This window comes from Labrus mixtus, chromosome 23, assembly GCF_963584025.1.
Source record: "Labrus mixtus chromosome 23, fLabMix1.1, whole genome shotgun sequence".
NCBI classification, from domain to species: domain Eukaryota; kingdom Metazoa; phylum Chordata; class Actinopteri; order Labriformes; family Labridae; genus Labrus; species Labrus mixtus.
In genome coordinates, this window is record NC_083634.1 from 20,806,193 (window position 1) to 20,818,692 (window position 12,500).

The 12,500-nt window shown below is 46.0% G+C and overlaps 1 protein-coding gene across 3 annotated transcripts in view; it reads right to left on the reverse strand.

Annotated features, from left to right (window-relative positions):
- Nucleotides 1–2,942: 2,942 nt before the first annotated feature.
- camta2 (calmodulin binding transcription activator 2) overlaps nt 2,943–12,500 on the reverse strand; it is a 31,530-nt gene continuing 21,972 nt past the window's right edge. Inside the window, exons 16-26 of one of the 3 annotated variants that reach the window (XM_061030709.1) lie at nt 11,918–11,996; nt 11,515–11,788; nt 11,192–11,425; nt 10,893–11,110; nt 10,479–10,660; nt 10,190–10,394; nt 9,440–9,511; nt 8,339–8,359; nt 7,733–7,926; nt 6,734–6,808; nt 2,943–6,498 (exon numbers count right to left, since the gene is read on the reverse strand). In XM_061030709.1, the coding sequence (XP_060886692.1) occupies nt 6,387–6,498; nt 6,734–6,808; nt 7,733–7,926; nt 8,339–8,359; nt 9,440–9,511; nt 10,190–10,394; nt 10,479–10,660; nt 10,893–11,110; nt 11,192–11,425; nt 11,515–11,788; nt 11,918–11,996 (1,666 nt within the window). In that variant the 3' untranslated portion in view covers nt 2,943–6,386. Of the gene's footprint in view, nt 6,576–6,733; nt 6,809–7,732; nt 7,927–8,338; nt 8,360–9,439; nt 9,512–10,189; nt 10,395–10,478; nt 10,661–10,892; nt 11,111–11,191; nt 11,426–11,514; nt 11,789–11,917; nt 11,997–12,500 lie in introns of all 3 variants that reach the window. The other 2 variants (XM_061030710.1, XM_061030711.1) reach the window with 2 other exon arrangements.

Below are 12,500 nucleotides of genomic sequence, written 5' to 3' on the forward strand. Positions count from 1 at the left end.
ATATAGAGCATAAATATAGAGCATAAATATATAGAGCATAAATATATAGAGCATAAATATAGAGCATAAATATAGAGCATAAATATAGTAAATGTAAATTGTTTATAGTCTGTCAAACAGTGTGATTAATGACTGCAAGTATGATAAATATACAGTAGGTTTATTTCATCAAAAATAATAACAAGACAATAGAATTAATCATTTCAAATACAAAAGTAAAGTTAAGTGCCTTTCTATATACATACAGTTTATACATTGCATTGCAGTTTACACACACAGTTATTTGACACGAGTCACAAAATCAAAATCAGTTCATTCGGGAACAGATCGGTGGACTCACTCTCCAGATTCTATATCAAATAAGGCTTGTTGAAAGCGAAGCCTCACCATGGCTTGCTTTCGGGGTTCAAGACGATCTAATGTGGGCGCCAAGCTGAGGAGGTAGTGTTCATTTTCTGTATATTTTGTCAATCCTTGGTGTAATTTATTTAAAATTTGAAGTTGATGTCATTTCCCTTGGAGTTTCTTGAGGAGAGGCCTTCCTTTTCCCCCGGACACTGGACGTGGTAGTTGTTGAAAGGCTCAGGGGAGGACTTGGTGTAGATGTCAGTGAGGGAGGCGGGTGATCGGTGGTGAGTGTGGATACAAGGCTTTCCTCTATCGAGTCTTCACTTTGGTCCTGTATGAAAATTGAAAATAAAACCCAACACGGCACTCATTAGAACATTTAGGATTGAGCTATTAAGTGGCTGGTGAATTTGAACATTTATCTGTCAGTGGCTGGTCTTTCAATTTTTAAAAGTACATTTTTAACCCTAGTCCATACATACACACTGATTTCTGCAAGATACATTTCTAATAGCTTATAATTAGGCCTACCTCTGTTTGCTCTGAACAAATGCTATTAAGAATAACTGTGGCAGACTGATCAGAGTTAGAGGATTATAAGGCTCAAGGAAGGATAGGATGTCCTCTTCTTCACACCACCCTCAGCACCACCCCTTCTCCTGCTCTTCTCTCTTCTCCTTCTTGTATTTATCTCTCAGATATTTCCATTTGTTACTGCATGATTTTAGCAGAAAGACCAGATGGACTCCTTTTGTATGAATGTTGCTGTGTCGCTTGTGACTCATGTCATATAACTCGGTGTAGTGTGAAACGGCAATAACAAGTTGTTCAACCGGTACTTTCCCGTTCTCCATCTTGGTTGGTGTCTGCTTGGGCACTGGTAACTAGGGATGTTACTAGGGAAGGAACACTCGACTCGTCCTGATTGGTCAGCTGTCAGAAAGGCGCTTGACATCACCCAACGCTTTTTTGAAAAGTTGAAATAATTTCAAGGCGTCATCCTTTTTCCATGTATGTAAAAGAGGTGCAGGCAGTTGAAAAAAGAAGTCAATTATTTTAAGATATACAATTCAGCTATGGGTTTAAACTGTTATTCTGAAAGGTTGTATCAAAGACACTACAAAAGGGGGGGGGCTCTTTAAATACGGATTTAGTTTGTGTGTCTTGTTGAAGTGGACTGACTCTTGATGTTCCATTTCGCCGTCAGCAGGGGGCGTAGTGCTGCTTTCTGTTGGCTGCTTCATGGACAGTCAGTGTGTGAAGGTTGTCCTTTGATCCACACACACACACACACACGCACGCACGCACGCACGCACACACACACACAAACAATATGATATTATCTGGACTTTAAAAAAAGAGCGGGAAAGTGATCGACAAAAGGTAGTTTGTTAAAAAATTATTTAGAGACTAAAGCACAGCGATAAGAATTTAACAAAATAAAAGATGGATTATAAAAAATGATTAAAGAGAGGAAGTAGATGTAATAAAATATAAAATGAATATGTACACATTTTCATTAAATGTTTGTAAAATACAATAAATCCATGTTATGATTGAATGAATGAATAAAGATGTTTAATAATAAAAATTTAATTAAAAATGATCCTTCACATCGAGGAGCCAGGTGAGGTGGTTCAGGCATCTGACCAGGATCCTCCTGGAGTCTTCTGGGCACGCCCAACTGGGAGGAGACCCCGATGTAGACCCAGAGCCCGCTAGAGGGATCTATGTCTGGGTTGACTTTGCTTACTGCCTCCGTCACCCGACCTCGGATAAGTGGAAGATAAGGATGATCCTGTGGAAGTCTGTTCCAGCGTCTCGGACCGCAACATTGATAAAGAGTTTATTACACCAGCAACTTTAAAATGTCAGGAGAGAGAAAAACCAAACTACTGGAACCAGTGTGGGAGAAGTTTTGGAGATGCTTCATCTTAGAAGTTTCACCTTCAGACTCACAGGGGAGAGAAACCATACAACTGTGACAGTGTGGGAAAGCTTTTTCACAACGTTCTTACCTCAAGAGACACAGCATTGTTCACACTGGAGAGAAACCACACCACTGCAGACACGGTGAGAAAGCTTTCAGAACTCTGTCAGACCTCAGGGTACATGAACGGATCCACACCGGAGTGAGACCAGACAGCTGTGAGGAGTATTACAGGAAATGTACTCATCTGAAACAACCATCCACACTTTAGCCTTAATCTGCTAAGGTCTTTACTAATCAGGGTGCCTGCAAATATCATGACTGTATACACACCGGAGAGAAACCACACAAGTGCCAGTACTGTGGGAAAACATCCACATCACCAGAAGCACTTAAAAACTGAAGAGAAACCATACAGCTGTGCAGCATGTGGGAAGACCGTCAGCTCTTCATCGGCATACTGCAGACATAAACTCATCCAAACGTGTCTTCCTGTGAGATCTTTGTGTCTGTCTGTAGTCACTTCCTGTGACTGTCTGTAGTCACTTCCTGTGACTGTCTGTAGTCACTTCCTGTGTCTGTCTGTAGTCACTTCCTGTGTCTGTCTGTAGTCATTTTGTGTGGTTTCAGTGTCGGTCCAGTTCCAAACAAAGACACGAGCAGGACAAATGCAAACGGCTGATTTATTCAGCTGACTCACAGAAAGCTGTATTTCATCTGAAAGGATTTGAAATGTAGAACAGTTTATACAAACTCATGCAAAGCATCACTGCAACAGCCAAAGAAGAAGAAACTGAAGAAGAAGAAACAACAAGTGAAGATGTATTTCTGGTCAAATTGAAAACAAGCCAAAGACAAACGTGTCAAACACCTGCCGATGAGGAAATCATGCTGGGCTCTAGAGGCTGTGGTTTCCATGACAACAGCCCAGAGTCATTCAGTCTGTTCACACTTGTCAAACAAATCAGGGAGTCTCGTTTTGGACGTGTGACAGTGAAAACGGCGTTGTTGTCCTGAAAGTTGCCAGACGTACAGTTAAAAGGGAACCCCCCCCATGCCCCCCATGGTCTGACCTGTGACATCATCAGACCAGAAGTGATGTCAGAGTTACATCACGGTCCTCTGCAGTGTTTCCTAAGAGGAGATATGAGGCCGCGTGCAGCTCAGCTGTGCTCTGATTGGCTGATTTGTCCTTGTGTTGTGTCTCCCAGGTCCCTTTTGAAGAACTTTATTCTGCGTCACTTCCTCTTGAGTCTCTCTGTAGTCTTTTTTGTTGTTATTTTTGAGATAGGACAGCTGAAGAGAGACAGGAAATGTTGGGTGGACAGAGTGGGGGGACGGCATGCAGCAAAGGGCCGAGGTCAGATTCACACCCACGCCAAGGAATATAGTCTCTGTACATTGGGCGCATGAAATAACCACTAGGCTATTGGTGCCCAAACTACAAACTGTAGTCCAAATGTCTCTCTTTGTAGTCCTTTGTGTCTCTTTGTAGTCCTTTGTGTCTCTTTGTAGTCCTAATGTGTCTCTTTGTAGTCCTTTGTGTCTCTTTGTAGTCCTAATGTCTCTCTGTAGCCCTTTGTCTCTCTTTGTAGTCCTAATGTCTCTCTGTAGTCCTAATGTCTCTTTGTAGTCCTAATGTCTCTCTGTAGTCCTTTGTCTCTCTTTGTAGTCATAATGTCTCTCTGTAGTCCTAATGTCTCTCTTTGTAGTCCTAATGTCTCTCTGTAGTCCTAATGTCTCTCTGTAGTCCTTTGTGTCTCTTTGTAGTCCTAATGTCTCTCTGTAGTCCTTTGTCTCTCTTTGTAGTCCTAATGTCTCTCTGTAGTCCTTTGTCTCTCTGTAGTCCTTTTGTCTCTCTTTGTAGTCCTAATGTCTCTCTGTAGTCCTAATGTCTCTTTGTAGTCCTAATGTCTCTCTGTAGTCCTTTGTGTCTCTTTGTAGTCCTAATGTCTCTCTGTAGTCCTAATGTCTCTCTGTAGTCCTTTGTCTCTCTTTGTAGTCTTAATGTGTCTCTGTAGTCCTAATGTCTCTCTGTAGTCCTTTGTCTCTCTTTGTAGTCCTAATGTCTCTCTGTAGTCCTTTTGTCTCTCTTTGTAGTCCTAATGTCTCTCTGTAGTCCTAATGTCTCTTTGTAGTCCTAATGTCTCTCTCTGTAGTCCTTTTTGTCTCTTTGTAGTCCTAATGTCTCTCTGTAGTCCTTTGTCTCTCTTTGTAGTCCTAATGTCTCTCTGTAGTCCTAATGTCTCTCTGTAGTCCTTTGTCTCTCTTTGTAGTCCTAATGTCTCTCTGTAGTCCTAATGTCTCTCTGTAGTCCTTTGTCTCTCTTTGTAGTCCTAATGTCTCTCTGTAGTCCTTTGTCTCTCTGTAGTCCTTTGTCTCTCTGTAGTCCTTTTGTCTCTCTTTGTAGTCCTAATGTCTCTTTGTAGTCCTAATGTCTCTCTTTGTAGTCCTAATGTCTCTCTGTAGTCCTAATGTCTCTCTGTAGTCCTTTGTGTCTCTTTGTAGTCCTAATGTCTCTCTGTAGTCCTAATGTCTCTCTGTAGTCCTAATGTCTCTCTGTAGTCCTTTGTATCTCTTTGTAGTCTTAATGTGTCTCTGTAGTCCTTTGTCTCTCTGTAGTCCTTTGTATCTCTTTGTAGTCTTAATGTGTCTCTGTAGTCCTTTGTGTCTCTTTGTAGTCCTAATGTCTCTCTGTAGTCCTAATGTCTCTCTGTAGTCCTTTGTCTCTCTTTGTAGTCCTAATGTCTCTCTGTAGTCCTTTGTGTCTCTTTGTAGTCCTAATGCCTCTCTGTAGTCCTTTGTATCTCTGTAGTCCTTTGTATCTCTTTGTAGTCTTAATGTCTCTCTGTAGTCCTAATGTCTCTCTGTAGTCCTTTGTCTCTCTTTGTAGTCTTAATGTCTCTCTGTAGTCCTAATGTCTCTCTGTAGTCTTTTGTGTCTCTTTGTAGTCCTAATGTCTCTCTGTAGTCCTAATGTCTCTCTGTAGTCCTTTGTCTCTCTTTGTAGTCCTAATGTCTCTCTGTAGTCCTTTGTGTCTCTTTGTAGTCCTAATGCCTCTCTGTAGTCCTTTGTATCTCTGTAGTCCTTTGTATCTCTTTGTAGTCTTAATGTCTCTCTGTAGTCCTTTGTCTCTCTGTAGTCCTAATGTCTATTTGTAGTCCTAATGTCTCTCTGTAGTCCTAATGTCTATTTGTAGTCCTAATGTGTCTCTTTGTAGTCTTTTAGTGTCTCTTTGTGGTGAAATTGTCACGGTCTCAACTCTACAAAAACGTAATGTTTATATTTTCCTTCTGGGTTTGTTGGCCGTCTCATGAAACAGATGTTCTAACGATCGTTAACATTTAGATTGTATTGGTTTAAACACAAGGTATCCAAAGAAGCATCAATGATTACACCCTCAGTCTGAGGTCAGAGGTCAGAGGGGTTCCTTAAGACTCGACCTTACAGTCAGCACACACACAGTCACACACACACTCATACGGTCACATTAACAGTTCATGCTGTAATAAATAAAAACATCCATAGCATCTATAAAGTCCACATTAGAATATATATTTAGATTTCTATACGTTTGTAAATATGTGATTGTGTTTAAATAGATTTAAAGTACTTTGTTAGACTCATGTACACACCACCAACATCTCATTTCTGATTGTTCAGACGACCCTCAAACACAACGCCTGTCTCTCAGTCCTCACGCCACAACAGCAAAGGATTCTGGGAGGCAGAGAAGCTGGTTTTACCCTCAGCTGTGTCTCTCAGGAGGGACGAGACGGAGGAGTGTGTCTTCAGATGATGTGGACAGACAGACAGACAGACAGACAGACAGACAGACAGACACACACACACACACACACACACACACACACAGACAGACACACAGACAGACAGACGGATAGATATATAAAAATTCAAAGAGGCGGAGGAAATGAAGAAACAAGTTTGGGTGTGGAGTAAGGCACCCGTCTGTCTCTCCTCCTCCATCAACCGTCTGTCTCTCCTCCTCCATCAACCGTCTGTCTCTCCTCCTCCATCAACCGTCTGTCTCTCCTCCTCCATCAACCGTCTGTCTCGCCTCTTCCATCGCCCGTCTGTCTCTCCTCCGTCAACCGTCTGTCTCTCCTCCCTCTCTTCCATCGCCCGTCTGTCTCTCCTCCTCCTCCATCGCCCGTCTGTCTCTCCTCCTCCATCGCCCGTCTGTCTCTCCTCCTCTCCTCCTGGATGAAGTGAGTTAAAGTTTTAGGTGGTCAGTCCTCTCCTCTCCAGCTCCCTCGTCTGCTTCAGCTCTTTGATCCTGCACACACACACACACACACACACACACACACACACACAACAGGATGCATTAAACACACACACACACACAACAAAAAGTGTGTGCGTGTGTGTCTGTGTGTGTCTGTGTGTGTGTGTGTGTGTGTGTGTGTGTGTGTGTGTGTGTGTGTGTCTGACCTGTGTCTGCAGCGTCTCAGGAACCTCATGATCTTCCGGGCTGCCTGGTCCTGTTTCTTCGTCAAGAACGACCCCCTGATGGAAAATCAACAACAATCATCACTCGACTCAAATTCTACGACGGAGGATGAGGGCCATGTTAAAAAAAAAAAATTCCAAGATTAAAGTCGTAAATTTCCGAGATTAAAGTCGTAAATTTCCGAGATTAAAGTTGTAAATGTACAAGAATAAAGTCGTAAATTTCCGAGATTAAAGTCGTAAATTTCCGAGATTAAAGTCGTAAATTTACGAAAATAAAATCGTAAATGTACGAGATTAAAGTCGTAAATTTCCGAGATTAAAGTCGTAAATTTACGAAAATAAAATCGTAAATGTACGAGATTAAAGTCGTAAATTTCAGAGATTAAAGTCGTAAATTTCCGAGATTAAAGTTGTACATTTACGAAAATAAAATCGTAAATGTACGAGATTAAAGTCGTCTCTTAAATTTACGACTTTAATCTTAAAATAAAAAAAATAAAAAAATGTGTGTGGCCCTAATCCTCCGTTGTAAATTCAGCCACAGCTATCTAGGAATGTGAAAGATTAAAGATTAAATGACATCATCTTAAATTACTAGATGGCTGAACTAACTAATGTGGCAAATCGACCAGAGCAACGTGTGACCATGTGTAGCACAACATGTGGACGTTAACCTGCAGGGAGGACTGAAGGCTTGTGGTGCTAGCACTGCTGACGTCAGCCACACTTTACGTCACATCTTACCCCAGGAGACCCCGCCCCCCCGCTCCTGTCTGTAAGGGATAGTCTCTCCCTGTGAGGTGCATGTGTGAACAGCCGGAGGATTTCAGAAGCGGTCCTCCGCTTTCACATTGTTCCCCTTCAGACCATTTGATCCGTGTTTAGCCGAGTTCGATAAATTGACAGATTATTTTGTTGCCTGGCAACATCCCTAGTACTGGCACGTGATTGGTTGATGATTGGTTGGTGAGTTCTTACTTGATCTTGGGGTTGTGGCTGGCAGCTCCTCTCGGCGCCTGTTTCAGCCTCTCGTACTCCTTGTAGCTGCGGTAGTACTGCTGGATGAGGACGGCCGCACGCCGACTCTGCTGGAAACGCTTCTGCTCGTAGTACGACCGGAACTTAGACTGAATCAAGATGGCCGCCTGGGTCATCTTCTTATAGAGAGCGTACTGAGGAGACAGGATCCAGATGTTAGTGCACAGAGGACACAACAGGAAGCAACAACGTGTCAGACTGTAGGAGCAGAAGAAGAAGAAGCTCTGAGGACGACCAATCAGCTGTTAACTGAGATCAGCTCGGAACCAATCACATCTGAGTCCTTCTCTTCAGGACCTGAGGACACACCTGTAACGCCCGCTTTCTCTGTGAGCGCGCTCAGTGCCTGGTGTAGAAAGAGTAACCGCTGACATCGACCTTCATCTCTAACTGCAGCTTCAGGATTCATCGACTTACTTACTCAAAAGAAGCAATATTTACGCCTCTGTGACGTTTCGAGGATCACAAACACAACTCTGAGCTACAGGGAGCTTTCACATCACACACACACCGACTACACATCACTACATCTACTGTCCATATTACCTTCAGAGCTATCCATGTTAGCTAGCAATGAGAGAGAGAGAGGTGAAGAGACACAGCAGGTTAGTGAAGACACACACACACACACACACACAGACACAGACACACACACACACACACAGACACACACAGACACACACACACACAGACACACACAGACACACACACACACAGACACACACACACACACACACACACACAGACACAGACACAGACACACACACACACAGACACAGACACAGACACACACACACATACACATACACACACACACAGACACACACACAGACACAGACACAGACACACACACACACAGACACACACACACACAGACACAGACACACACACACACACACACACACACACAGACACAGACACACACACACACACAGACACACACACACACACACACACACACACACACAGACACAGACACACAGACACAGACACAGACACACACACACACACACACACACACACACACACACACAGACACACACAGACACAGACACACACACACACACACACACACACACACACACACACAGACACACACACACACACACACACACAGACACACACAGACACACACAGACACACACACACACACACACACACACACACACACACACACAGACACACACACAGACACACACACAGACACAGACACACACACAGACACACACACACACAGACACACACACAGACACACACACAGACACAGACACACACACACACACAGACACACACACACAGACACACACACACAGACACACACACACACACAGACACACACACACACACACACACACAGACACACACACACACACACACACACACACACACACACACACACACAGACACACACACACACACAGACACACACACACACACACACACACACAGACACACACACACACACACAGACACAGACACACACACACACACACAGACACACACACACACACACACACACACACACACACACACACACACACACAGACACACACACACAGACACACACACACACAGACACACACACACACACACACACACACACAGACACACACAGACACACACACACACACACACACACAGACACACCTGTTTGTACTTCCTGTAGCATCTCTGGATGACGGCTGCAGCCATGTCCTGCTGCTCCTTTAACCTCCGACCCTGCAGAGACAGAGGAGGCAAAATTAAAAATGAAACACCCACCGACTCTGCACAGACACACATATCAGAACGTGCTGTAGCCTCCAGGGGGCGCTGTGACATCGAGTGTATACTGTGGTCGGTTTGAAAATGACAAGCTCCTGCTCCTGCGTCTAAACTGGACAAAAACACGGGCAACATTTCAGGAATAGCTGAAATAAGTTTTATTTTAGGACAGAGTTTACTACTTCCTAGTAGGTGTGATGTCATCCAGGAAACCTGGTTGTCATGGTGATGGATTTGAAGCGTGTGATAAATTGGAGGAGGAGGAGCAGAGGGTTTGGTGTCAGCAGTGTGTTCTCCCTCACAAATGTTTGACTTTGTTTTCCTGCTTTAGTTTTCCAAGAGCCCAGATCATCTCATCGTCCAATCAGAGAGGACCGTTAAATTACCTAATGTTGTTGTTTCAGATTTCACCACTAGAGGTCACTGTTGTTATCTGAGCTGTAGATGATGCTGTCAGCTCGTACACACATTAGAGTTTGTGTTTGTGTACGAACGTCGAACACTGCAGGGAGACAAACACTGCTCTCTGATTGGTCACATTAGATGAATCTTATGTCTCCATGGTAACCAGAACTTCAACAGCGCTGCTGACACAGGAAGCTGATGTGTGTGTGTGTGTGTGTGTGTGTGTACCTTGTAACGTCTGAAAGCGTTCTGGATGATCCTGGCGGCCTCGTACAGCTCCCTCTGCTCTCCGTCCGTCAGTGTAAGAAGGGCGAAGTCTCTCTCCATCTTCCCATTGGCTGAGGCGTTCAGGAACTCCGCCCAAGCTGCAGAGGAGGGGGGGCGGAGCCTCTGGAGAGCCAGAGCGCTGAGGGGTGACGGGGGGCACACCCGCCTGCGAGAACACACGTTCATGCGTTTGTGATAATACCCATAATGCATTGACTTCATGCAGAGGGTATTTAGGGGCGGGGCTTACCTGGGCGGGGAGTGTGTGTGGGCGTCCACCGTGTCCAGGTACGTGGCCAGCCATGTGTCCTGTATGGCCGGGTTTTCCCGCCTCTCTCGGAGGGGTGACTCTGCCCCCCTGGGGAAGTCCTCCTGCTTGATTCGTTCGGGGGTCGCCTCGATGATTTGCTCTGCCAGCGTTGCCATGTCAACCTGACGTGTAAAGAGGGTAACCATGGAAACAGGAATTCATGATCTGGGGTTACGGAACATTTCACAAACACGGCAGCTGACGTAAACACGACTGAGACTCGAGCCGGGTGGAACAAGAGCAGCTTGTGTAACTATGGTAACAACATCTCATGAAGACAAACCACACAGCCCGCTGACCGCTGACCACGACCATCTTCCTCCATGTTTGTTTATCCTGTGAAGTCACATTTACCTGCAGCACCTCCTCCTCCAGGTACTCCTCCTCCTCGCCTTCATTCTCGGCGTTCTCACTGTAGCTCAGCAGCTGCTCCTCCAGTGTCGCAGCCATGTGAGCTCGCCGCCCGCCAACCGTTCGAGTGTGCGGGTACGTGTGGCCGGGGGAGGGGGGAGAGGCGTTCTCGTAGTCCATGAGGTACAGAGGAGAGTCTCTGGAGCCGCACGGGGTCAAACCTGTGATGTTCATTTAAAACAATAAGTGCCATAAACAGGAAACAGGCTTTTATTTTGAAAAACCAAAGGTACCTGTGTTACCTGTGCTCAGCCCGGCATTAGGCTCCTCCGCCCACATAGACACAGGAGGGAGAGAGGACAGGGGGAGGGAGGAGGGGGAGGGAGGGGAGACAGGCAGAGACGAAGAGGAGGAGGAAGGAGACGAGAGGGAGGAAGGGGAGGTGTCCATGGGGGCGGGGCCACTGGAGTAGGCGGAGCTTGGTGAAGGTGACGAGGGGTCGCTGGGGGAGGGGAGGCTGCTGGAGGAGCTCAGACCTGCAGGAGGAAAGAGGAGACAGCCAATCAGAATGTGTAAAATCAGGTCACATGACTGTTAAGAGGACCGAGCAGCAGGTGAGTGTTACCTGTGTCCGGGCTGGTGGAGAGCGGAGACGGGGGCAGCTGCGGTTGCGGCGTCACTGCTGTCGCCGTGTCATCCGGAGGTGTGTGCGTGTCCCCGGGTGTCATGTGTGCGTGCGTGTGCAGCTCCTCCAGCGCCATGGCGAGGCGGGTGTGTCCGCGGGAACGAGCCACGGCGAGCGGCAGTCGGCCGAGCGAGTCAGGAATCCCCAAAGCCGAACTGTTCCATCCGTACAGGAGCTCTGCTGCCCTCTGGTGGCCGAGAGCACACGCCCACATCTAGAAGACGAGCACACACGCGTTAAACACATATTTTGGGGTGTGTGTGTGTGTGTGTGTGTGTGTGTGTGTGTGTGTGTGTGTGTGTGTGTGTGTGTGTGTGTGTGTGTGTGTGTGTGTGAGATTTACCAGCGGCGTGCAGGAGAAGTGGTCGATGTTGAGCGGGTCGACCTCCTGCTCCAGGTCCAAACTGTCGCTGTTCACACTCCTGCGTCAGAAAAACATGTCAGGTGTCTGTTTGTTTGTGTGTGTGTGTGTGTGTGTGTACCTCCAGTGGATCAGAGTGTGTATCAGGTGTGTGTGTGTGTGCAGTGTGTGTGTGTGTGTGTACCTCGAGTGGATCAGAGTGTGTATCAGGTGTGTGTGCAGTGTGTGTGTGTGTGTGTGTACCTCGAGTGGATCAGAGTGTGTATCAGGTGTGTGTGTGTGTGCAGTGTGTGTGTGTGTGTGTACCTCCAGTGGATCAGAGTGTGTATCAGGTGTGTGTGTGTACCTCCAGTGGATCAGAGTGTGTATCAGGTGTGTGTGTGTGTGCAGTGTGTGTGTGTGTGTGTGTACCTCCAGTGGATCAGAGTGTGTATCAGGTGTGTGTGTGTGTGCAGTGTGTGTGTGTGTGTACCTCGAGTGGATCAGAGTGTGTATCAGGTGTGTGTGTGTACCTCCAGTGGATCAGAGTGTGTATCAGGTGTGTGTGTGTGTGTGTGCAGTGTGT